The 26,292-nt window shown below is 39.8% G+C and overlaps 1 protein-coding gene across 2 annotated transcripts in view; it reads left to right on the top strand.

Moving 5' to 3' along the window:
• Positions 1–26,292, top strand: part of ARHGAP10 (Rho GTPase activating protein 10) — a 329,689-nt gene that overhangs the window by 265,925 nt on the left and 37,472 nt on the right. For both annotated transcript variants that reach the window (XM_032246542.1, XM_032246543.1), the window contains exon 19: positions 17,130–17,280. In XM_032246542.1, coding sequence (XP_032102433.1) covers positions 17,130–17,280 — 151 coding nt within the window. The remainder of the gene's footprint in view (positions 1–17,129; positions 17,281–26,292) is intronic.

Raw genomic sequence — 26,292 nt, 5'->3', positions numbered from 1 at the left:
CTTTAGTCCTGCAACTGAAAGGAAATGAATTGTGCCAACAACCTGAATGAGCTTGGAAGCAGACTGATCCCCAGTCAAGCTTCCAGAATACAGCCCGGCTGACACCTTGATTATAGCTTTGTGGATTGAGGGCCTCCAGAGCAGAGGACATAGTTTAGTTGTGCTTAGCCTCTGGACCCATGGGTCCTTTGAGATCACTGATAGCTTCCTTATATAAAGCATGAGTCAGAAAATATAATAAGACTAAGTGTTTTGTTTTCAGCTGCTGAGATTATGATAATTTGTTGCACAGCGATAGAAAACTAATACAGTGAGAAGTGGAACCATCTCCAAGACACTGGTATCCTGTCTCACGTGTATTAAATTAAAAAAAGAATCTCATGCCACTTGCTGGTCCAGCTTGATCTTCATACCCTCACTACTATACTCCAGGCACACTGGCCTGTTTGGTATGCCTGGAACATGCCAGGCACATGTATGCCTCAGGGTCTTTGCACTTATTTGTTTATTCTCAGTGTCTGTAACACTGCATGTCTTATATTGGGCATTCAGCTTGTATCTGAATAATAATTAAGTATGGACTGTATCTCTACTAGGACCCCTTGTGTATTCATATACGTATATAAGCTGGGTGTGCTAGCTCATGCCTGTAATCCTAGCACTTTGAGGGCTTGAGGCAGGAGGATCGCTTGAGACGAGGAGTTTGAGACCAGCCTGGGACAACAGAGTGAGGCCCCATCTCTATTTAAAAAAAATAGAAATACATGGGAGAAAGAAAGCTTGGGTAGTGAATTTTACTGTATTCTGTATGTATCAGTATTGTCAGTTATTATGTCCTTTTGTGGTTTTCTTCTTTGACTAAAAAGCCAACTGAATGGTTATTAAAATTTATGAGTGAAAAACAAATTCTCTATTTCTGTATCTCAGAGTGTAGAAATAAGCCAGTTTGACTACTCTGTTGGGTAAAACTGGAAGTTGCTGGAGAGACCAGGTTTTCATTTGAAGAAACTTGAAACAGTGAATCTGATTCTTCTTTGAGTTTGCACACTTTACATTCTTACGCCCTTCCTCATGAATGAGGTTCTTGTGTCTTGTCCTTCGATGACAAAACCTTGACGCAATGAGAGAAATATTTATATGTGTATGACCTATTTAACGGGTTATGTTAATTTGAAGCATTTATAGATTGAAGTTACTTTGGGAATGATTATTTTACTCATGCAAATTATTGTCTAGTTACACGTGTACACAGTATTAGGTGAGAAAAAGAAATACATGTGTCTCAGTGCAGATGAAAGTTGGCCACAAATTTCTTTCACATTCCTTTTGTAGAGATATGGGGGTCTAAGTATCTACTTCCCTTTAACCTGGGTAGAACCCGAGACTGTTTTGATCATTATTCTGTGGCAGGACTGACTCTTAATGAAGGCCCCAAACACTGGCAGCTGCCACTTCTTTCCTCTTGGAACATTCTTTGTGGAGGAAGCCAGCTGCCGTGTTAAAAGTTCAGCCACCCTGGGCCTGCCAAGCGTTGAGGAAGCCCATGCCCGCCACTTAGAGAGGCTGCAGAGACAGGGAGAGGTGCCTGGCCAGCCCCAGCTGTTCTGGCTTTCCCATCCAGACACTGGACAACTGAAAGAACGTCTTGGTCCTCCCAGAGCTTAGCAGGCATGACATGAGGAAGACGGAGGCACCCAGCTGACAATCAAAGTGGCAGGGACATCAAATATAAGACCCTTGTCAGCGTGTTCCAGCTCTTTCCCGTCTTTTGCCTGACTCCAGCTGCATTTGATCATTGTTGCTCTGCCATGCCCACATTCCCAAGCCATAGTCTTCTGAGCGTAATAAAATGCTGGTGGCCTGCCACTGTGGAGCATTAGAGAAATTTGTTATCAGTAAACAGAAGCTGTGTCCCATAGCTTCACTGAAAATGAATTTTGGTTTTGTGAATTTGATTTCCCTGTTGACTTCTTATTGACTTCCAGAAGAGAATACTTTTAAGGGGAAAAAGGGGAACATTTTAAAAGATGATGTGTTTAAGGAAGAATAACTATGTTATCCACATATTTTTGTGTGATTAAAAAAACTCTGACAGTGAAAATGCAGTGCAGAATCCGACAGGTGATTAGTTAACTTCTTTTTATATGGTCTCACCATAGCACAGCATTTGGGAGTGTCAGTCCCATGGCTAACATTTCCACGTACCCTTCTCTTCCTCCCCGTCAGCCCTCCCCCTCATACATGCTTTGCTTATCAGTGGACCTTTGTGGCCTTTCTCTGAACAGCACTCAGTAGTACTATACTACCTGGATAGCTTTTCTTGATTTACATATTTTTGCATAATAGGAAGTAGAAAAATAAGAGACACTGCCTCTAGGTGCGGTGGGACTCCATAAATTCAAGGAGGTTAACCATCATGTTCTTGGACAAAAATCTCTCTCTGTAGAAGAAGAAAAGGGTTACTGTTTGGAGAGCTTAATTGGAATGACTTTAATGCATATGTTTATGAAATGCTTATAGTTTGTAAACCTTTTTTGTATACTTATTATCTGACACACTTTTCTTTTGGAAAGAGAAAATCGGAATAAAATGAATATTAAGGTGAGATGACTATTACAGGTCCTCCCTGAAATGATCAGGGCAACCCCACTGGAGTGTTCACATGGTTACACTGTGGATGTCATCAGGGAAGGAAGGGAGCTCAGATTCCAGCATGGTACAGGATGTGTTTATCAGTGGTGGGGGAAAGGTTACCGTGTCCCACAGAAGAGGATGAAAGGTCAGCTTGACAGGATTGCTCAGTATGGAGGAGAAGTATGAATCACTTGGCTCTCAGAGCTTGGTGAGGATATCTTCTGGGGACGGGTGTGTATCTTCTTCCTCAGAGATTCATGAGTCAGCTCTTCAAGCCCTGCATGCAGTGTGTGAACCTCTTTGGAAAGCACCCAGTGTTAACTTTGTAAAACTTCGCCGATACAAAACTCACTGTCTCCCAAGTTCACCTGCTCAAGCATTGTGTATCTTGAGCATTTCGGAAGGCTTTTCCCCTCCTTATACTCAACTGAGATACACCTTCTTATTTTCTCAACCCAAATTTCCCGTTTTAACCTCTGGGGCCAAATTCAAGGTTTATAAGGTTATTCCTCTTCTACTTGATATACTTTTAGAACTTAAAAATGGATTCTGTGGCGTGCTGGGTTTCTTTATGGTTCCTCCAGTTGCATGACTTAGTTTTGAATTTTCCTGGCCACACATTTTGGAGACACTTGTGTTTCTCAGTGATTCTCTTACTGTAGAACTGAAATGTGAGGCCCTAGAATGCCCCAGGCAATCAGGTCTGCAGTTTGGGGTTAGCATCTTCCTCCTCCTGGATGTGCCCTGCTGTTTGTTAATCCTGTTTAAAAGGTTATCAGCACACAGTCATGGCCTGTGGTGGCCTCATTCTCGGCTTCCTGACCATGGTGACCTTTTGCATTGCTGCTCCTGAGGCACACAGTCTCCATGCTAGTCTTGTGCAGCTGCTTTTTAAAACATATAGGAACTGCTTGATAGATTTTTCTGTTTAATCTTGAATTGCTGGTCTGTTTGTTTCCAACCTGTTGAAAGCTTCTTGGACGCACTTCTTGATCAGGAAATTTTTCAGTATCTCTCCCAGTTTCGTGTTATCTCCTGATGAAAGCAAAGCCAGTGCTAACAAATACTGAACTAGAGCTCTGAGACATACTACTAAAATTGTTTTTGTAGGTTTAAAGTGATGGATCTCAACCTCAAGCAATTTTGCCCTGAAGGGGACAGTTGGTAGTGTCTAGAGACATTTTTGGTGATCTCCACTGGGGTGGTGGTGCTACTGGTATATATCTAGTGGATAGAGGCCAGGGGTGATGCCGAACATCTTGCAGGGCACAGGATAGTCCCCCCACAACAAAGACTTAGTGGGCAAAGGCTAATCATGCTGAGATTGAGAAGCCCTCATCAGATTAATGTAGTTATACTAAGTGTCTGTTGGGTATGATGTTTATAATCTTGTTAATCAGACATACTATATTAATATGTAATACTGAATTCTTAAAGTGTGTACTGGGATCACCTGAGACCTTTTCAGGTATCTGTGAGGTGAGAGCTATTTTTCTGATAAGTGCCTTTTTCACTCTCATTCTTTAAAGTTGTAGGCTGATGTTTTCCAGAGACAATCTGACCTGTGATATTAAGACATTGAATGCAGAGGTAGGTAGAGAATCTGGCTGTCTACTGTTAAGTCAGACGTCAAAGAGGTTTGCAAAATGTGATACAATGCCCATCTTCTCACTGAATTATTTTTGCTTTGGAAAAATCATTGTGTTAATATGTAATGGTTTAGTATTAAATAAATACATATATGTAAAATTTTAACAATTTCAGTTTTTAATTTCGTTTACTATCACTATCAACAGATAATCCACGTGATCAAAAGTTATTTGGGAATAAAAAACTCAATGACATTTTTAATAGAAAAATTTCCCCCAATCTAGGATTTTACATTATATTTAATAATTGCCATGCCACCTTAGTCTCCTTTAATTTAGAATAGTTTCTCAGCCTTAGTCTTTCATTACATTGGCACTTTTGAAATGTACAGGACAATTCTTTTATAAAATGATCTTTAATTTGACTCTTCATAATTAGATTCAAGTTATGTATTTTTGGGAGGTACATAAATGATGCTGATTCTTCTAAGTGTGTCACATCAAGAGGCATGATGTCAGTCTGTTCCATTATTGGTGGAGTTTACCTTCATTCCTTGGTTAGGTGTTATTCTGGTTATTTACCAGACCATAGCAAACCACCCCCAAATCTAGTGTTTTAAAACAACCAATCTTGTTATTTTCATGATATACAGACAGATTGAGGCAAGGCAGGGTGAGTTTAGCTTGTCTCTGCTTCTTGACGTCTAGGGCTTCACTTGGGACACTTTGAATAGCTGTGGGCTGGAATCATCTGGAGGCTTCTGCACTCATATCTGGTGCCTACACTGAGCTGAGTTACAGGCTGGGCTCCCCTGGAACCATTGAGCACAGCACCTACATGTGGCCTCTTCATGTAGCTTGAGCTTCCTCACAGACATGGCTGCCTAAGGGCTCCAAGTGAGTGTTCTAGCAAATAAGCTAGAGACTGTAGGACCTTTCATGATTGAGCATCAGAAGTCATATATAGTTCACTTTCACATCAGCTGTTTATTGAAGCACTCAGGAGCCCGCCCAGATTAGGGGAGTCTGGGGTGGGGAGATAGACTCCACCTCTTGACAGAAAGAATGTCAAAGGATTTGTGTCCATGTTTTAAAATTGCCACCGGTAGTGACTGCTTTATTTCCTAACTGTAAATATACCCATTTTCTCTTTGGAATTAACAGCAATCCATCAGAAGACACCTAGAGAATATTTAAGAATCCTGTTCCTTGGAAACTGTAGCCTATTAGTTTTAGCATTCATTGTAGGCTCTTTTATGTTTATTAGTTGGGTTTTGAATTACGTAAAAATCTTTATGTGCTAATCTCCCAGTAACTGAACACGTAAGGAGAACAGACAGTGCTGGGTTCTTAAAATCCTTTCTTGGACAAAGATAAGCATGCATGACCCAGTTTGACAGGTGGGTTGTGTCTTACTGATGGAAGTGCCGAACAATTATTAGCATGTCAACAGTAATACATATGATAGCGTTCTATTTTCCTGTATGTGTGGTTCTATGGCTGTTATCCTGACCTCTCTCCTGTGAATTAAGGGGATGCACCTGACAATGTGCCATTACTTCATTTATTATGATTGCAAACATTTATGTCAAAATTGGTCCAAGGCCTAAGTGAAGTGATACCCACTGGGAGAAATCTACCCCTGTGCTTTTGGGACACGGCTGCTATATCTGAGAGGCAGCAAGTTCCAAATCAATGGGTCATCCGAGAATCTAAGCGGGAACTTTTATACCTTTTAAGGTGCAGGAGCGAGGTAAAGATTACGCTTTGTCATCATAGGTAAGACTTCTTACACTGAATTGCACAGTTCACACTGAAGGAGAGTCTGGTGTCTGGCTCCAATATGTGTGACCTTCACATAGACTTAAGTTGACAGGGGTGAGAGTAGGAACAGTGCGCTGTTTGGAATGTTTTTAAAATGTATTCTTGCGGATTTTCTAAACCCTTGATTAGAAACATTTCAATTGGATGGTAAAATCTAGCTGTGTCTTAATGTGTTTAGAAATTGAATCTTGCCTCAAAGTTGAGTCTTAATAGATGCATTAAGTTGGTGCAAAAGTAATTGTAAAAACCACAGTTACTTTTGGACTAACCCATACATTGCAGAGGCCATGTCTCATGTATAACCAGGGACTGGATAAATTCTAGGAACCTAAGATCCATATATAGTTGTATGAAATATATTGACTGTTTTCTTCTTTATAATGACAAAACGTTGCACAAAAAGGAAAAAGACCCTAAGGAATAGTCATCAACATTTTTTTTTTTTTTTGGAGACGGAGTTTCGCTCTTGTTACCCAGGCTGGAGTGCAATGGCGTGATCTTGGCTCACCGCAACCTCCGCCTCCTGGTCAACATGGTGAAACCCCGTCTCTACTAAAAATACAAAAAATTAGCTGGGCATGGTGGCGTGTGCCTGTAATCCCAGCTACTCAGGAGGCTGAGGCAGGAGTCATCAACATTTTATAGAAGTGTTTCTTGTGTGGGGATGATGAGTATCTGTTTTTTTTAACCTTCTTTCAAGAGCTTCTATGTGTTTACCAACATTTCTACAAGGACTGTAATGTGTATTAGTTATCACCTTTGTAACATGAATAAATTGTAATTTGGGAAAAATGTTTATCAATTAAAAACAAAAGTGGCCAGGCGTGGTGGCTAATGCCTGTAACTCCAGCACTTTGGGAGGTCAAAGCAGGCAGATCATGAGGCCAGGAGATCAAGACTACTTTGCCAATATGGTGAAACCCTGTCTCTACTAAAATACAAAAAATTAGCCAGACATTGGGGTGCGTGCCTGTAGTCCCAGCTACTCGGGAGGCTGAGGCAGGGGAATCGTTTGAACCCAGGAGGCAGAGATTGCAGTGAGCTGAGATCATGCCACTACACTCCAGCCTGGTGACAGAGCAAGACTCCATCTCAAAAAAACAAACTGTTCCTATAAATTTTAGAAACAGTGATTCAGTATGAAGGCTGATAATCGCTCCCCACCCCCAGTTCAGCTTGTCATAAAGTGCCACCATTGACCACTTTCAAAACATGGATTTGCTTTAGGCGTTTTATTTTTATGAGAGCTAAAATAGAAAAAAGAAAATGGAAAAAAGAAAATATTGCATTCTCTCTTAAATATGTAAGCCATTCCTGTAAACATACATATTTGTAAAAGGTTTCAGATGATTCTGATAAATACATATACATGCCTTCAAGAGATGTGTTCTTCACTGTGACCAAAATTTACACATTTCCTTTTGGAGAATGAATAGGTCCATGGCTTATTTTTTCTTTCTAGGGAAAGTTACTCTAGCCTGCCCAAATGACTAGGGGTTGTGGCTTGTATTCCAAAAGAATAATACCATTCACGTCGGAAATTTCATGAGATGATGAGTCAGTTAGTTGTAAATGTGTTTACTTACACTGAAGTTAAAGTTTGACCAGTGTCATTTAAGGAGGACTCCTTTTTATCAGGGTTCTCACTAGCCCAGGGGAGGAGGTCCTCTTCTTGGGGATCCTCAGGTCTTTGGGACTGCCCATGGTACATTTACTCTGTTTTCTACTGTGCTGCTAGTAGGACCCAGTGGTTTTTAAGGCAGACTTGAGGCTCCGAAAGAAGGGTGAAAAGAGAGAAGAAAAGGAACCTCAAAAGAAGTAACCAACATTGAAGGAGGAGGAAGAAGAGGAGAAAAAAAGAAATGTCGTGTATGGAGTATGCCTTATAGTTGACATAGAGTATATTTTATTAATGTTATTCGAGGCGTTTATTACTGAAATGTAAACTTTTTGTTTGCATGTGAACAAAGGACACATTTGAAAAAACAGCTTTGGCTTTTTCTTCACCAAAGGGTATTTGTAGACATTTGGGTTATGAAAGTCAACAATATAGCTATATTTGGGGAAGTGTATCCTTCTAACTTCGGAAATCATATGCTGTGTTTTCCAAATGTTTGCAGGTGCAAATTGATAGAGCGGCACCTGGAGTGTTTTTAAAGGTTTGCAAAGCAGAAAACAACATTTTATAATTGGGGATATATGTTCACACCATGAACATAACAGTGATGCAGCTTTGGCTTAATCAGAAGAGGTTCACCTTATATAGATGGGGAGAAAGTTTATGTAGTGAAAATTTGAAAATTTCTTGAATGCCATTTGGTTCTGAGCATGGTATCAAAGTTACTACTCTGTTGGCACTGATGTTGTGTCCATAGTTAGTGGCACTGAAAATGCCCGTGGGTGGAGCAGTTCTGGAGTGTGTTGTACTTTATGAAGTCCAATTGATAAAAGTTGTCAATGTGCTGAAATATTTAATATTTAACAAACTTGATTATGTATCACTCTATTTTGCATGTAGAGTGCTACTGACATCAACATGGTATGTCCCACTGGAACTTGGGAAAGGGGTATGAAAATGTTTCCTGAAATAAAACCTAAAAAAATTTAGAGAAACAGAAAATCAACCTGGTGTGGTGGTTCACACCTGTAATCCCAGCACTTTGGGAGGCCAAGGCAGGCAGATCACCTGAGGTCGGGAGTTAAGACGAGCCTGACCAACATAGAGAAACCTTGTCTCTACTAAAAATATAAAATTAGCTGGGTGTGGTGGTGCGCACATGTAATCCCAGCTACTTGCGAAGCTGGAGCAGGAGAATCTCTTGAACCCAGGAGGTGGAGGTTATGGTAAGCCGAACTAGTGCCATTGCTCTCCAGCCAGGGCAACAAGAGCAAGAGCAAAATACTCTACCTCAAAAAAAAAAAAAAAAAAAAAAAGGAAAAATAGAAACTCTACCAATATGATATATTGCAGAAACATACTTGTTTCTTCTTTTAGTTATAAACCAAAGTTGAAGATGTTTTTTGAAAAGTTCATGCTAAGTCAGGGCCCGAGCCTGTGGGATGGATGATTCCTGGCAGGGGAATGTCTCCTGTTCCCTTCTTCCCTCTCTTTTCTCCTGGCTGCCTTTCTCCATCTCCTGGGACATGGTAGAGAGGGCCTCATACTGAGAGGTAGCAGCAGGACTCCAAACAGGACCCTTAACTTGCTCTACTGTCAAACTCTTTTATCTGTAATGCATGGGAAATCGCTTTGAGGAATTTCAGCTGTTCAGCAAAATCTGCCCCAGAGAGGAAGTACATGCATGAAGGGTACTTCGTTGGAAAGAAAGGGTCACAGCCAGCAAGATAGGAGTTAGCAGTTGGCCTTGAGGCCTGCTCTGGAGGTGAGGCCTGCTCTGGAGGTAAGGTCTGACCCTGCCACTGACTAGTCGTGTGAATATGAGTAAACCTTTAACCACGGAGTCTCAGTTTGCCCAACTGTGAAATAATGAGGTTGGCCTAAGGGATAACCAGCATACTTTCCAGCTCTGACATTCTGAGTTTTAATGAACTAGAACAAACATGAAGCCTTAGAATATTTCTGGCCTCAAGCCTGAACCCAACTGGTATTTTACTGTCAGACCCTGTCATTAATTCTAGTTAAGTTTTCTAGAAAGGATCCATATTTAGTCATGGTGATTCAAGGACAGAGAGCTGGAAAAGATTTTCAGTGCTGTCCGTGTACTGTTCATATAGTTGCTACTCTGAGGTTAAGTTGTAGGTGGAAGTTGGGTTACCTTGGAGCCAACCTACTCATGCAACCTCAAGGTGATCAGGGTTTGTTTAAACCTGTAGGCTCTAAAGCTGAAAGTCTTCTTTGGCCATTTTGTAACTATGCTATTTTAGAAAGAAGATTGGACATTTGATTTCTGTCCCTCCTTTCTGTGTTAACTTTGGAGAGTCTGCATTGATTCTAGCTGTCTTCTGGAAATACCTCTGTCTGCTTATGGATAAGTATAGTTCTGTGAAGTAAGACATCAGCACAGAGGTCACACTGTGAATGGGACTTGGTATGATTGAGTGATGTTGGAGACAATGGAACGCAGTGGCCCAGACATGTACAGTGGAGTGAGGGAAGCCAGTTCGAATCTTCGTAAGTCAAGGACTTGTGGTAATGTCAGGCATGTGGCAAGTACCCAAAAGCTGGTACTGTTATTATTTGAAATGACAGGAATATACAGACATACTTAAAATCTTCCTATCATAATAAGGACCAGGGAACTCAGTGGTAGAAACGTCTTTTTAAAAAGAATTACTGGAGCTAGATGCTGTGACTCGTGCCTGTAATCCCAGTGCTTTGAGAGGCTGGGGTGGGAGGATCACTGGAGACCAGGAGTTTAGATTAGCCTAGGTAATAGAATGAGACTCTGTCTCTACAAAAGCATGACAAATCATTTGGTTGTAGTGGCACACACCCGAAGTCCTAACTACTTAAGAGGCTGAGGCAGGAGGAGTGCTTGAGCCCAGGAGTTCAAGGATGCAACGAGCTGTGATTGTGCCACTGTGCTCCAGCTTGGGCAACAGAGCAAGACCCTGTCTCTGAAAGAAAGAAAAGACTTAAAGAGGAAAAAAATGCAAATTGCTTTTCCCCCTGTTCTTATACCACAGCGATCAACACAGAAAATTTCTTTGTCGAGGTGTGTGGGGGTTTTCCCCATACACCAAGCAAGCAATCAGCTCTGCAGTGAGCACGAGCTAGGTGTCCTCCCATTCCATTCTAACACTGTCTACTTGAAGGTAGCGTCAGATGCCACAGATTGAGGGCTTATTCCCCAAGACTACCCGCCAGTTGTAAGTCCAGGCATCCAGAAATTCTGACTGACTGGCTTCCACTTGGGGTTCCCACAACCCCTGCTTTGGTTTTGATTAATTTGCCAGAGTGGCTCACAGAACTCAAACACATTTACTGATTTATTATAAAGGATATTGCACACTTTGGGAGGCCGCAGCAGGCAGATCACTTGAGGCCAGCCTGGGCAACATGGTGAAACCTCCTCTCTACTTAAAAAAAAAAAAAAAAAAAAAAAAGCTGGGTGTGGTGGTGCACGCCTGTAATCCCAGCTACTTGGGAGGCTGAGGCAGGAGAATCATTGAAGCCTGGGTGGCGGAGATTGTAGTGAGCCCAGATTGCTACACTCCAGCCTTGGTGACAGAGTGAAACTCTGTCTCAGAGAAGTAAAAATAAAATAAAGGATAATGCAAGGAATACAGATAGATGCATAGGCTGAGCTATGGAGGAAGGGGCGCAGAGCTTCCATGCCTCCCCTTGATGCACCACCCTCCAGGAACCTCTGTGTTCAGCCCTCCAGAAGCTTTTCATACCCTACCCTCTTGGGCCATTTATGGAGACTTTATTGAATGGGCATGATTGACCACTAATCAGAAATAAAATTGTACAAAAGGGTACAATTTTATTGTACCCTTTTTGTACAATTGCTAATGGACTGAGATAGAGAAACCCAACAACGCCTGACTGTTCAGATTCTTCTTGGCCTCTCTGTACAGCATTTCCTCTTCCGGAATATGGAGTGAGACCCCTTCTGAAATGGAGGTCTTATGACCTACAGTCAGACAAGGAAGGTCAGAGAATTTCTTGACCTTCCGAGAGAGAGAGAGAGAGAGAGAGAGAAAGAGATTGAGAGAATGAGAGAGATTCTGTTTTCTCGGGCCTGCTTCTAAGGCTAAAACATCCCAACATTATTATAAGAGCTGCGATAGTTACAAGCCAGGAACCCTATATGTATATATGTGAGTGTCTGTGTGTATGTAAAGGAATTCAGGGAGAGGAAGTGTGATATCATTACGTAGATAGATACTGTGGACTTGAGTTTTTATTAATTCAGTTGAATCAAATGCAGGTTTGAGTTGTATGCTAAAGCAAAATTTTCAGAGACCATCTTGTTTGGTCTCTGAAATAAGACCATCTTGCATCAAAGGCTGCAAGTTTGAGTTGTATGCTAAAGCAAAATTTTCAGAGATCATCAGCAAAGTATTTCTGGCAGAAGTGGTGCAGTCATTTCCACATGTGGCCCCTGGTAGCAGAGCATGAAGGACTTGGGGAGGGATTTATACAAATGGCTGAGTCCCATGGGAATAAACATCCATTGTGTTGTGTCTTAGGAATCTGTAACTCTGAACAGCAGTGCCAGACTTCTGTTTGTGCTGGCACTTTTAGGAGACCCGAGTAAGCAAGCACTTCTTTACCTGGCATGCCTACGAGTGAAGTGTTTTTTGTCATTGAATTATCAGATTTGAGTTTTTCTTACGTTGTAAATATGTAGGTGCCGGGAAGCAATTTTTACCCTAGGGAAGAAAAATAAGTTTTGAATAGATGTAATCTCTGAATTCTCAATATTGCTTAAGATGAGTTCATCTCTCCTAGAACAAGAGGTGTGATGCCAGGAAAGTTGGGAGAGCTGGATAATCTTAGAAAGAGACCTGGGCACTAAGAAGAATTTGCATCCAGGCAGTGGTTCTAGAACTGGCAAATCAGTATTATATTTAGAGATGACACACATCTTGGCAATGTAGAATAAGATAAGCTACATTTTATCTTCTAGAATTTGATTGCCAAAATCACAGGTCAGAATTTTAAAGCAAATGGTTTTGCTATTTGCTCTTCTTGTAGATCTAGAAACAATGTCCCTTTAAGTCAATCCTGGTGTTTCAGAGAGACCATCAGAATATGGCTTTGTATCATTTAAAAAAAAAAAAAAAAAAAAAAAGGGCTTCAGAACTGGGGCATTGAAAAACAAAGTAAATGCATATGAAGGTAATACCTTCTCAGAACACGTAGAAGGGTAGAGCACAGTGATGGTGAGTTTATGTAGCTATTCCCCATTTTACTCTTTTTAAACAGACACAGTACTAGCTGGTGATATTTTTCCCTAAGAATTAAATGTTGTTTGTTTCATAAACCTATAATATTTTTATAGTTTGGCAGCAGGCACTTTGGAATAAAAGCTGACTTCGGATGCCAACTCTACCATTTTGAATCCGTGGAGGCTTGTGCTAATTGTTTAATTTTTGAGCTTTTCTTATTTGTAAAATGTGGGGAGCAGTACTCGCCTCAAAGGCTGTTGAGATTATTAAGCTGCTTATGAGAAATCTTGCCACCTAATAGGTATTTATTAAATGTTAAATGTATTAAATGAGCTAGGAAATAATTTGCATCCAAAATTTCAGTGCTAAAATGCAGAAATAAATATAGGAAACAGTTGTTTGATTCTAGATTACCTGGGGATTTTGAAAAGGTGCTCCATGTTACTTTTCTTTAGCCCATTGCTTGATGTCCTTTTCCAGAGCACTTTAGAATAACTTGGCTCAAAGTACTGAATTTGGGGAATATTCAAGACTCCAAGAAATTAGTGCTCCCTAAAACAGCAGTTGAATGGAGTCATGAGGGTCTGAATTAATTTTTATAATTGTTTACTGTTGCAGTTATATTACAAATACAACTAGCTACCATTTATTTCTGGTTACTGTGTGCTAGGCACTGTGCTGAACACTTTATAAACATGATGTCACTTAATCTCTATAGTACAGGCATTGTGGTTCTCATTATATACATGAGACGATGAGATACACTGTGTTAGGAAATATGTCTAAACTTCCATAGCTGTTAAGATTTAAAAGCCAGGATAGTGCTATTTCAGATCAGCATCTGTGATTTGCTAACCATGTTAATTGGGATGCTAGTAGCTTTCTCAAATGCTAATACAGGTGGAGTATCCCTTCATAGAAATGCTTGGGACCAGAAGTATTATGAATTTTGATTTTTTTTTTACTTTGAATATTTGTATTATGTGTAATAGTTGAGTATTACAAATGCGAAAATCTGAAATTCACAATGCTCCAATGAGCATTTCTTTTGAGTGTCATTTCAGCACTCAAAAGTTTCAGATTTTGGAGTGTTTCAGATTTCAGAGTTTTGGATTTGGATTGTTTAGCCTATACAACATAGAGCTTACTGAGGGTGTGGTTGGTGTTTAGAATCTTAGACATATTTTATGCCTCATTAGGACTTGGCAAGGTCCAAAGAATTGATTATATGTGTACAGTGCCAAATTTTATGAAATTTTTTTTTTGCTTCAACTTTTAAGTTCTGGGGTACATGTGCAGGATATACAGATTTGTTACATAGGTAAATGTTTGTCATGGTGATTGCTGCATATGTCAACCCATCACCTAGGTATTAAGCCCAGCATGCATTAGCTATTCCTCGTGATGCTCTCCCTGCCCCTGCCCCTCGACAGGCCCCAGTGTGTGTGTTCCCTCCCATGTGTCCATGGGTTCTCCTTGTTCAGCTCCTACTTATAAGTGAACATGGGGTGTTTGTTTTGTTTGCTTCCTACATTGGTTTGCTGAGGTTCATGGCTTCCAGCTCCATCCATGTCCCTGCAAAGGACAGAATCTTGTTTCTTTTCAGGACTGCATAGTATTCTATGGTGTATATGTGCCACATTTTCTTTATCCAGTCTATTATTGATGGGTATTTGGGTTGATTCCATGTCTTCAGTATTATGAATAGTGGTGTTGTGAACATATACATGCATGTATCTTTATAACAGAAGGACTTGCATTTCTTTGGGTATATACCCAGTAATGAGATTGCTGAGTCAAATGGTATTAATATTTCTGTTTCTAAATCTTGAAGGAATCACCAAACTGTATTCCACAATGGTTGAACTCATTTACACTTGCATTTTCTGGGGTTTTGATTTTGACTTTTGTTCATCTGAGACAAGTGTAAAATAACTGTGGAATGCCTATATCTAAATCACTGTTTCTTAGTCTTGGCTACACAAAAGAATCACCTGAGAAGCTTTAAGATGTAAACCAAAGAAAACAAAAGAGACCCTAAAGCCTGGTCCCCATTCCAAAATACTCTGACGTGAGCTAAACAGTGCCTAAGATTTCTGGAGACCAGCCTGGGGTGGACCCAGCCCTGGGATTTGGACTGAGGTGCTGGGAAGAACTAAGGTCAATCCTCAGCAGGGTCTCATTTTGCTTGGTAGTCTGGCTCTGCAGATTGGGGTTGTCTTCATGTCTCACCTCCCACACCCTTTCCCCAACACCCTTACTTCAAATTGGAGGAAAGAAGTGGGACAGTTTTCAGCATTTGCACCGTTCCCGTCAGTATGATCCTAGAAGGAGATGTGTTTGGAAGGTTGTCATCTATCCAGCACCAGTTGTTGGATTATAACTTTTTCATTGCTAATTTATGCATTGGATATACTCGCTCTGTGTATGGTTTGGTTTTCTATTCTGGTGACATCCCGGAGCCATTGGCTGTATCTGTAAACCTCAAACATATTAATAGGTAAGCCAGGGAGCTGTTTTAAATGTTGCTTACAGGTGCTTTTTTTTTCCCCATTGGAGTCATGTTCCCTGGCCTTTTTCTTCTCTCCTTCACTATTATCGGACTTCTCAACCTAACTGCTCTCCTGTTCCCACCACCCCACAACCTTCTTACATCTGAACAATGACAGATGGCAGTAAACCCAGCTGTGGATGGTAGCCCAGGCAGCAGAGGGTTTTTCAGGCAGATAGCAGTTTGCTGTTGACCAGAGTGGCCTACTGGAACACAGATTTTGTGGAAACATGGTGTTAGCAGGTTACCAGTTGGAACAATAAATTAAATGTTCACTAGCACATATTTGTCTATAGTAATTTAAATCATTTTTTAAAAATTTCATTTACTCATGAGGGGGCAGTATGGGACTATAAAGGAGATGCTCTCTTGAAATAGTTTATTTTTATTGGTATATAATAGTTTTTAGGTGTGAACTTTTAGACTGTTCAATTAAAACTCCAACATCGTTGTTAGTTGTTCAGCGATACACTGAACAAGTAATGTAAGTGATACACCCTCACTTGTATCACAGGTTGTGTGCCACTGTTTCTTTTAATATTAAAAATATATAAAACAGTGGTGGGACATTTACACAGTACTTTTTTCCTAAAATTATACTTTAAGTTCTGGGATACATGTGCAGGATGTGCAGGTTTGTTACATAGGTATACATGTGCCATGATGGTTTGCTGCACCTATCAACCTGCCCTCTCAGTTTTAAGCCCTGCATACATTAGCTGTTTGAGGGTTTTATATTCATGTTTTGTTTAAAGCTAACTGGCTTTCTTCCTGTTTTCTGCTTCCACCTGAGGAATGTCAGCCCTTTGGAGATGCAGCTTCTGTTATGTTGATATCTCTAATGTATTTTACTTTATGACTTTATCGAAGGATGAAGGGTCTGCAGTTTTGTTGGAAAGAAACCTCTGAACTGAGGTCTTGGCAGCTGTGGAGGGTCTATTATCAATCATTTCTGTATGATACACTTTCCCTTGTGGCACAAATTGGTTTTCTAAAAAGAAATTTGCTAAGCAAAGGAGCAGCAGATTTTAATTAATGTTATTATTACTGATATATGAATGACATTGTAGATAAATTAAGGTGCTAATATTCTGGGTTTCATAAATGAAAGGGGAAATAAAAGAGGGGTTAGAGGGTATTAAATGAATTGATAAAATCTAGAAAACATTTTATGAAAAATATAAATGGGAATCTAGAAAGGTAATTTCATAAGCATCAGCTGTTTTTAAATGTGTAAAGTATTTGCAGTCATCTGTTTCTGTTTACGTAGTTTGGAAAAAACTGAGACCAACATTTTGGTGTAAATATAACCTTCTGTAAAATTTAATGGAATATTTGTTTTTAATGTTTTATGCTGGCCGCTTCCTTTGGAGATGAAGGGCTGTGCTACTGTCTATACCTGCTAAAGATAGTTGTACTTGTTTAGTTATGGAATGACTTATTTGATGTGTAACAATCTGATGTTGTTCTGACTTAAATTTAATCAGAAATTTTTATTTTGGAATCTTCTATTAAGAAAATAAAAGGCTATGACCTCCTCCCTTCATTTAAAGGAATGGATTTTGGGCTCTAGCCTGAATTGAATGAACTCTGAATCAAATGTGATACTGGTTTGCATACAGGTTTCTGTTCATGGTGAGTAATTCATGTCCTCTATGATTTGATGGCAGATTTTTCGGACACCGCCTGATACCACATTCCCTGAGCCCACCTGCCTGTCGTCATCACCCCCGAATGCACCACCAAGGCAGTCGAAGAGACAAGGCCAGAGAACCAAGAGGCCCGTGGCCGTCTACAATCTTTGTCTTGAGCTGGAAGATAGTAAGATATTAATGATATTTTTTGCTTGACAGCCTGTTGAGAGTATGGCATATGTCCTCAGGGAAGACCACAGTTTTCTGTCATCTGTGTTTTAATTTCTTCTTCCCTTAAGATTATAATTTTGAGATTAACAGGGAGAATGAAGCTTTTTTGTCAGGGAGATAACGCAAGTTTCAGTTTTGTTTGTCTTTGTTATGCATGGTTCTTTTTTTATTTTTAAAAGACAGCTTAAATTTCTTTTTTTGGAGACTTGTGTGACCTCCTGTGAGGTTACATAACCCTGAGACAAATGGAAGGAGAACTAAAATTAAAGCAGATCTTTTATGAGAGAAGCGGATGGAGTCTCATGTTAAATGCATCTAGATTAAAGGCACAGTTCACCATCGCACAGGCGTTTACAGCTTGTGTGTCTTACTTGCCCCATTTTTCTGACTTTCTCATCAGGCAGAATGCTTCATCTTATGGCAGGTGTGGCAAGTTGACCTGCCTACCCGGGCCGGGCTTGTGGGAACTGGGCTGCAGTGGAACCCTGGCCAGTGGAAGTTCTCGCGTCCCATCTGAGCCACCCTGTGCCAGCTAATCGTTGCCATGTGGCCGTTTTGTTTCAGTGTTGCCAGATTGCCCAGTTTTTACAGAGCCTAGAAATCTGAGTTTTCAACACTGATCCATATAAAACAAGACTGGGAGCCGTGCACAGGCCTCGCATTGCTGATTTGTAACCGTGTGGTTAGTGATGTGAGAATAAGGTGGTTCTGGTATCCAAACCTCGGTTTTCAGCGTGCAGCCTGAAGCCGTGACTTGTGTTGTGAGGCTTTTCTCTTTATTGGGAACATTTGCTGAATTCGCAAGTAGACTTCATTCTTCTTCTTTTGGTCCTTTTAAAAAAAAAATTGGGAAGTGTGAGATGATTAGCAGAGGAAGGAAGGGGATGAGGATGGGAACAAATACAGTGCCACTGTCATAGGTATCTGCATGTGCACATGGCCAGGTGGTTAATGTCCAGAGATTCACGAAAGCAGGTGACAACTGTCTTCAGCTCACCTGACTTACAGGTATCTCTAGGAAGACCCGGAATGCCTCCTGAAATGACACAGGGGGGTTAAAATGTTCTGGGATTCTTTTATATTGCTTAAGACATACGTACACAGATACTTAATTTCCAGTGGAAGGGCATGAATCATCAAAATTAAGCTATAATTTCAGAACTTCCTTTTAGATCTGATCCCCGCTAACTTTTTAATTCTGTCTCTTTCTCACGTTCATTCTTTCTCAGCAGAGTTGCTAATAAGGAGTAAAACTCACTGGTTTGAATTGCACCTTCTCTTACATCTCACTTGTCCTCTGGTGGAAGTGTTAATAAATAATGAAATAAGCAAATGTTGGAAAGTAGGAAAGGAAAAAGAAATCAAGAGGACACAGAATACCTCAAATGGCTCATTGGCCCTTGAGCAAAATGGAATTGACTGTGTTTCATGAGGGAGATGATTAAAGAAGGACATTTTTGTCTTAGGATCACTTCTACTATTTTGATGTTCTTAGCAATGGAATCATAACATCCAGTCACATTTGTTTAGTGGATTCACCTTTTGATCATTGGATTGCTAAGTGACTATTAATGGTAAGAAGCTTCTGTAGTGGTATTTGGCACCATCTCTTATGGGAACACTCAAGTTAGTGAATAATCATAGACTTCCTAACTTGTGGGTGATAATTCGTTACAATCACTTGATTCTTAAGGTAAAAGATTGTCAGATACTAAACTTCTTTAGCCTGGTTTTTACATTCATTATTTATATGATTTGTTCTACATTTTGTATTTTATGAAGTATTTTATAGCTTTATATTCATCCTTGGTTGCAACATAGTGGTTTTTTTTGTTTGTTTGTTTTTTGTTTGGGAAAGTTGTCAGAATCAGGAAAACTCTTAAGTTTGGTCATAGAGTGATTTTATCTTATCTTAGAGGTTATATTATAAGTCAACTTAAAACTATTATTCTCCCTTGCCCTCAGTTATTTGTAGTTAAGATTTAGTTGTGTGAAAAAAAGTTATCTCAGAGAGAACAAAGTAGGGTTGTAGTCTTTTATGTTGTACATATTATAGGAAAAAAATGAAGAAAAGTGATTACATTTATTTGAAAGGAAGCATACAGGGAAAGAATACTAAAAAAACTATTCATGTTATTGAAAGTCACTTAGCATATTGAAAACTTTACTTTCAAAAGAAGGTATATTGTCATTAGGACTTAATGTTTTTTTTTTTAAAGTAGCTTGAATCATAATAGTCAAAATGACTTGAGGATTTCAAAAGGTTTAATTTTTTTTCTGTATTTTTTTCTTATTGTTAATGGTGAAGTGACTTCCCATGTTAATCTAGTTTGGTCTAAAATATGCATTATAGACAACTTTGGTTGATTATTTTTCCAAATGTTCTAGTTTTTATGGGACGGATAGAAAATGTGCATATGAATATGCTGACCCCCTTGACTCGTTGTAGTATAAGTTAAATTTGACTTAATTAAATCCAGGATGAATAATTGTTGCCTTAAAGTTAGGCAGACTATCTGCCAAGATCGAGGAACTGGCTTGGATGACTGGAGATGTTCTTCAGCCCTATGATTTGGTCAGAGATTTGGTATTTGAGTGAAGTGGTTTGTGGTATATTATTTCTTCTCCTATGTTCAGTAGCGTATGAAACTATGTGAGGTCCCAAACAGCCAGCCTTGGAACACGCTAGGAACTGGTTTCAGTTCAACATCAGGCAGATCAAAAAAACATTCGTGAAGAGTCAGCTAGCCTGTTAGAGCATGAGCCACAGTAGGACAGGCCTGGATTCAGGAAAACCTAGCCTGCATGAAGCAGGAGGGGAGATCCTCTGCTGTGAGACATGCTTTTTGTTATGTTCATTCAACCTCACCCCGACTCCCAATTGAGGGATGACCAGTTTAATTAAATAAACTGAGTATCTTTACTTTGGTAAAAACTTCCATTGGCATTGGCACGTTTAGCCATAGTCATACTGTGTATGCCCATTATTTTTCTTTGTAATATATGATTAAATAATATTAAACTTGCAAAAGACTTTAAAATTCTACTTACTTGCTTAAGGATGTTTATTGATGATTAATATGAACTAAAATGGATATTGTATCGGGCTAGTTTTCTTAAATTAGAGCAGCTGTTAAATCTTTTTGAGATTCTCATCTTTTATTTTGGTGAAGCCATATTGCTCATTTTTCATATAGCATTTCATAATCTCATGAACATCAAAGCTGAGTAGATTCGGCTAAGTCAGTTATGAAAAAGCAAAATATGAGGTCTGCTAAGTGGTAAAAAGAAGATTAGAAATCAAAGGTTTGCTTTCATTTCATTTTCAAGTTATATCCCATGTTTTTATTTCCTTAGAACTACTAGTAAGATAACTCTAAAAATGTTAAGTATATGTTGTGTGTTTGTTTTCTCTTGCCCACCCCAAATGCACATCCTTACAGTCTCTTACATAAAGAGGGGGTGTTGTGTTTGTTGTAATTCCCCCAGATACAAGGAAAGTTCAGGAGGCTATATGAGATCAAAGTGATCTTTGTTATTTTTCATTCAAGGCAAAAGAAATTTTAAGCAAAGATTTGGGGAATTGGGGAGAAGAGGATTACCATCTGAATCTCTTTCTTTATGCTAGCTCTAATTTTAAAGAGAACTAGACATTTACAGAACTGGGTTTTATATGTATCTTCTTGTGTAGTTAAGTATTCTGTGCCTGTCTTCTTTTGTAACATAATATAGCAGCTTACTTATTTAGCAACTTAAAAAAATATGACTTATAGCGAGTTGAAAACAAAATCATCTTGCAAGCCAATTGGCAGGATTTAATAGCATTTGAGTGTTGGTCTTACTTGGGTATCGTTGGGTTGGCACTTTAACATTTGGATCATGAATGTGCTAACTGCAGCACATTTTGTTGAGCATGTGTTATTGTAGTCCTACAGCGTGGTAGATACCATGGTGAGGATACAGAGCCTTCTCAGCAAAAAGTGAAAATACTACTGTTGAGTGGGGCAGAGATGGATAAGCAATGAGATGTGACCATTTCCTTGGGTCCTACGTAGGAACATACCTTGATCTGGGTGAGTCTCTAAAATCAAAGTAGGGCAAATACGTCATATATAGAGGTCTTTTCAGCCTGAGTAATATCACATTAGAACTTTGAACAATTGGGCCGGGCGTGGTGGCTCAAGCCTGTAATCCCAGCACTTTGGGAGGCCGAGGCGGGTGGATCACAAGGTCAAGAGATCGAGACCATCCTGGTCAACATGGTGAAACCCCGTCTCTACTAAAACTACAAAAAATTAGCTGGGCATGGTGGCGCGTGTCTGTAGTCCCAGCTACTCAGGAGGCTGAGGCAGGAGAATTGCCTGAACCCAGGAGGCGGAGGTTGCGGTGAGCCGAGATCGCGCCATTGCACTCCAGCCTGGGTAACAAGAGCGAAACTCCATCTCAAAAAAAAAAAAAAAAAAGAACTTTGAACAATTAACTAAAATTTAAATATCACACATCAATGAGAGCAATACTAATGGTATAAATTAGCCATCTTAGGTAGGTTGAAAGAATCTGGTTCAGTTTTGAGGCATGAGCAAGAGAATAAAAAACTAGAAACCAGGCCACTCTGAGGTCTTTTTAAATGTAGATTTTTAATTCCAAACGATGGAATGCTGTTAGCCATTTGGAAGTGTTTTTTCTTTTTGTTTCTACTATTTATTAGTGGTTTTTATTGTACTAGATATGAAAATCAGAATTATACCACGTATCTATTGAAGAGCTTTTATATGCTCCACATCTTGCCACACAGTTTTTCCTTTCAGGGAGCTGATTTTCTGTTCCATTCTGTTCATCACTACAGTGAAATATAAAACAATGTGGTAATAAGTGCCCAGTGCTAGCTCTGAGGAAGGGAAGTCTGTAGTGGAGGCTTTCTGGTTTCCTTGAAATGAGCTATTTTGGCAGTTGGGAGGGAAAGGGTTTCAGGTGAGGGAAGTAGCGTGACTGAGGCATGGCATCAGCAGAGAGCCAGAGTCAGGTGTGAGAGCAGGGGAGAACCCCTGATTAGAAGAGGACAACGTTGAAGATTGTGAATGATAGATGGACCTGATATGGAAGACTTAGCCGGACCTAGGAGAGACAGCCTAAGGGGGATGAATGGGTGGATTGGAGCCTGGGCTGGGGAATATATATTCTGACTCTATACTCATGGGCAAATTGCCTACCCTCTCTAAATCTATTTTATTAGCTACAAAATCAGGGTAATAATAGTATCTACTACTGAGGATGGTTGAGAAGGTTCAGTTGTGTGTTTAGCATAATGTGTGGCACATAGCAAGCACTCGAACTCTAGCTGCTGCTGCAGGGTAATATTCTTAAAGCCAGGGAAAGGCACTTTAGTTTTAAAATGATAAGAGGAACCACTGAATATTTTTCAGCAAGGGAGAAGAGTTAAAACATTTTGAAAACAATATTTAAGGAACTGAATCTGACTTAATCTGCCAGTAGGAATCCGAAAGGCAGCTGTGGTAAAAGGCTGATTAAGTAATTTAGGCTGAGGTTGATGTGGGCTAGAATTAGCACTAGGGAGCAAAAATAAAATGGATATCTGGGAGGGATGTTAAAATGAATTGGGGACTTCTTAACTGACTAAATGGGGAGATCAAGACAGATAAAATGGACATTATTAGCCACAGTTTAGGCTCATAGGAAAATCTATCATTGTGTTTATGTTTTTGTTTTTGTCATCAGTTTTTTCCTTGCAGCTTAAAAATAGACCATCTTTCCATTAAAAGGAAGGAAACATGACAATTTGTTAGTGTGTTCAATATGTATTCTTATCTGTAACTGCTTTGAAAAATAGGTTTAGTAAAAAAGAGTGTGGAATGTCTTGGTATAAATAGTGTCTGTGGAAAGTCAGTGGAAAGAGAAATAGTAAACAGTTACTAAAATGTTCCATCTTCTTAGAAAAAGAGGAGTCTAATAACCATGAGCAAAGTAGAGCTCATTTTTCTCCTATTTTACCTCACAGGCACATATATCCACATTCATCCATAGGCTCGTATTAAGGGTTGGGAGGCCACTCACTACAGTGAGACCTTTATTTCATTAGAAGCCGAGGTTGAATAGTTGACATTCACAGCAGCTGTGCACTCTGTAATCTCAGTTCCCAAGAGAGCATCTATAGAATGCCTCTTTATGAAAATGTGCTTTCATAAGTGAATTATAACTACCCTGTGTTTACCACGATGTTAGCAGGATGCAAACTACGTGGAAGTGTGAAAAGTACCACTGGAAAACCATTGTTGGCATGGATTTTCGTTGATATTCTGTAGCTATTGATGTTTCCTTGTAAACATGCTATCAGTTTGATGAAGAATTATGATCAGTCCAGGTAACTGAGCCAAGCAGACCGTCTTCGTAAGATTGGCAGTCTGTCTTTTCTCCATTCTTACCAAATTTTTTTTTTTGCATGGCATTTCATGGTTGGGCTCTGGGTAATAACTTCTCAAGCCCGGAAGCCTCTTGCCATCTCATCACAGCAATGTTATGATTCCTTGACATGGAATTACTGTGTTGTGAAGTTTAATCTAAGACCAGGCTTGAATGTGTGACAGCATATGTAGACAGATTATTTCTTAACTCACTTTTACAACGATGAAATCAATGGGTTGGAAAAGGCAGCCAGAAAATTCAGGGCTGTAATTGAGTTGTGGCGTGCCTAGAAATTATGTGGGTTGCCTCCCCTGCGTTGATGTCTCCCCAGAAACCTCCCTCCGCGCTCACCCGCCCAATGCTAGTGACAAAGTGAAAGGCAACTTCTTCTATTGCTTCCTATGTAATCTTAACTGTGCTTCTGTGTGGGATGCACATTTACCCCCTTTCTCTGAAGGAGGACAAAAAAGGCTTATTTAATGCCTTAAAAAAATACATAGCTGCTTCCGTGGTGAAAATAAGTTCATGGCAGGTAACTTGGATTTATAGAAGAGAGAAAAATTCTTTAAAGCTTGTGTCCCTGTGGAGTGAGCTTTTTCTTCACTTCTAATAGCTTTTATTTTAATTTCTAGTTCTGAATTCAAGCAGCTGTCATTCTCTTTACAGCCCCCTTTGAAACTCTTGTGGCGTAGGAGGTAGCTGGGCTGTCTAAGAAACCTCTTTTCAAACTAACCAAAGTATTGTTTATCCTGAATGAAATGGAATTTTAAGGCTGTCAAGAGTGACTGATTTGAAACGTTTTCTCTGATAGCCAGAAAGATGAGCAGAAATCTTGAGGGAGAAGGTATTTCTCTGTGTGGTCAATTCCAGGTGACTTCTATTGCTCAGAAAACTCTATGGCCCATGGTTAAATGACGATGATCTCAGAGTGCCGTGTACAATTAATATAACAAAGGAAACCTGTGGCCAGTTCAGTTTTGCTGACTGAATTCTTACAAGCTGTTGAGGAAAAGAAATGATGCAAGACTGAGTCAGTGCCAGAGAACGCTCCTCGTATTTATCATTTGTCCCCCGTTGGCTTTTCTTAGCTCCGGGTTGCATCTTTGCAGCCTGTTTCCCTCTGCATGTTTATTCTACCTTCCTTTCTGCCTTCTCAGGCTGTACTAAGAAGGGTTACACAGTCACCTTTAGTTGAAAAAAGAAAAAAAAACACCCTTTAAGCCTACTAAAATGAAATCTGGGGCCAGGCTCAGTGGCTGGCTTCTGTAATTGCAGCTCTTTGGAAGGCCCAGGTAGGAAGATCACCTGGGCCTGGGAGGTTGGGCTGTGGTGAGCCGCGATTGCACCACTGAGCCTAGGTGACACATTCAGACCCCATCTCCAACAAGGAAATAAAATGAATTTTGAGGCTGGCATTTTGGATCTGCTCATAGTCTTTAAAATCAGCAGCACAAGTTTTTGAGCATGAAATGTGATGATGGTAATGGTTTTTAATTTTTCTCTTTAAGAGAAATAGTGATTAAGTCTCTATTATCTTGGCTGTTTTAAAGGTACACTCTTTGTTAAAATGTTTAGTAGTTCAGCAGGAGCATGATACAAAATTTGGAGAGTAGTGACATTGAACAGTTACATATTAGCATATTGTATACCAAGTACTGTAATATTGGTAATATTCATTAATCTTAGATACTATTCAGAACAATCCTAAGGGTAGTATTATTATCCGTATTTCATAGTTCAGGAAACTGAGGCATAGAGAAGGCTGGTTACTCACCCATCTCTGTGAAAGCTAGGATGGAACCCATGCAGTCTGATTCCAGGGTCTGGGTTCTTAATCACTCTACTAGAGTTCTGCACATAAGGGCAACTATGAACTCCTCTTCCCTAGTCAGCAGACACTGCCGTTTGTCTTGTGGGTCCCTTCAGAGATACTCTATGCATTTCTAATGGTGGTGTTTTTTAATTTTACGAATGCTTCTTAGTCGTTCCATTAAAGAAATGGTTAGTGTTGTAAGGGAGTCAGAGCTGTGGTCCTGAATCAGGAGATAAAGGAGAAGGAAGAACCAGAGAGGACTGTGGTTTTAAATGTGGGACATAAAACACTGTAACAAGCCTGGGCCCTCCAGGAGAAAAGTCCAGGTTTGTTTTTCATGAGAGAGGTGGGAGGGAAGTGACCCATTTTACTTCAGTGATATTAAGTACTGCAAAAGCATCTTGTTGTCATTTATGCAACCACTTACCTAAATGAACAAACAGCTGGTCTTGGATTGGTTGTAGTGAGGATATCTCGGGTACCTGATGATTTAACAGGCTGTTAGAAATTTGGAAAATGAACACAATTTGGAATTTGATGCTGCCTGAATATATGAGATTTTGCTATTAGTTTTCTTTTTCTCCTCCTACTTCTCTGCCCTTCTTTTTTAAAAAAATAAAATAAATAGTATATTCCCATATTTGAAGAATCAAAAAGTATAAGAAGATACGAAGTGGAGAGATCCATTCCATGCCATTGACTCAGTGCCTGCATCTGCAAGCCAGATCTGAACCA

This window comes from Sapajus apella, unplaced genomic scaffold, assembly GCF_009761245.1.
Source record: "Sapajus apella isolate SASKATOON/1434 unplaced genomic scaffold, GSC_monkey_1.0 scaffold61, whole genome shotgun sequence".
NCBI classification, from domain to species: Eukaryota; Metazoa; Chordata; class Mammalia; order Primates; family Cebidae; genus Sapajus; species Sapajus apella.
Note: the sequence above shows the minus strand (reverse complement) of the source record. Positions and strands in the feature narration are given on the sequence as shown.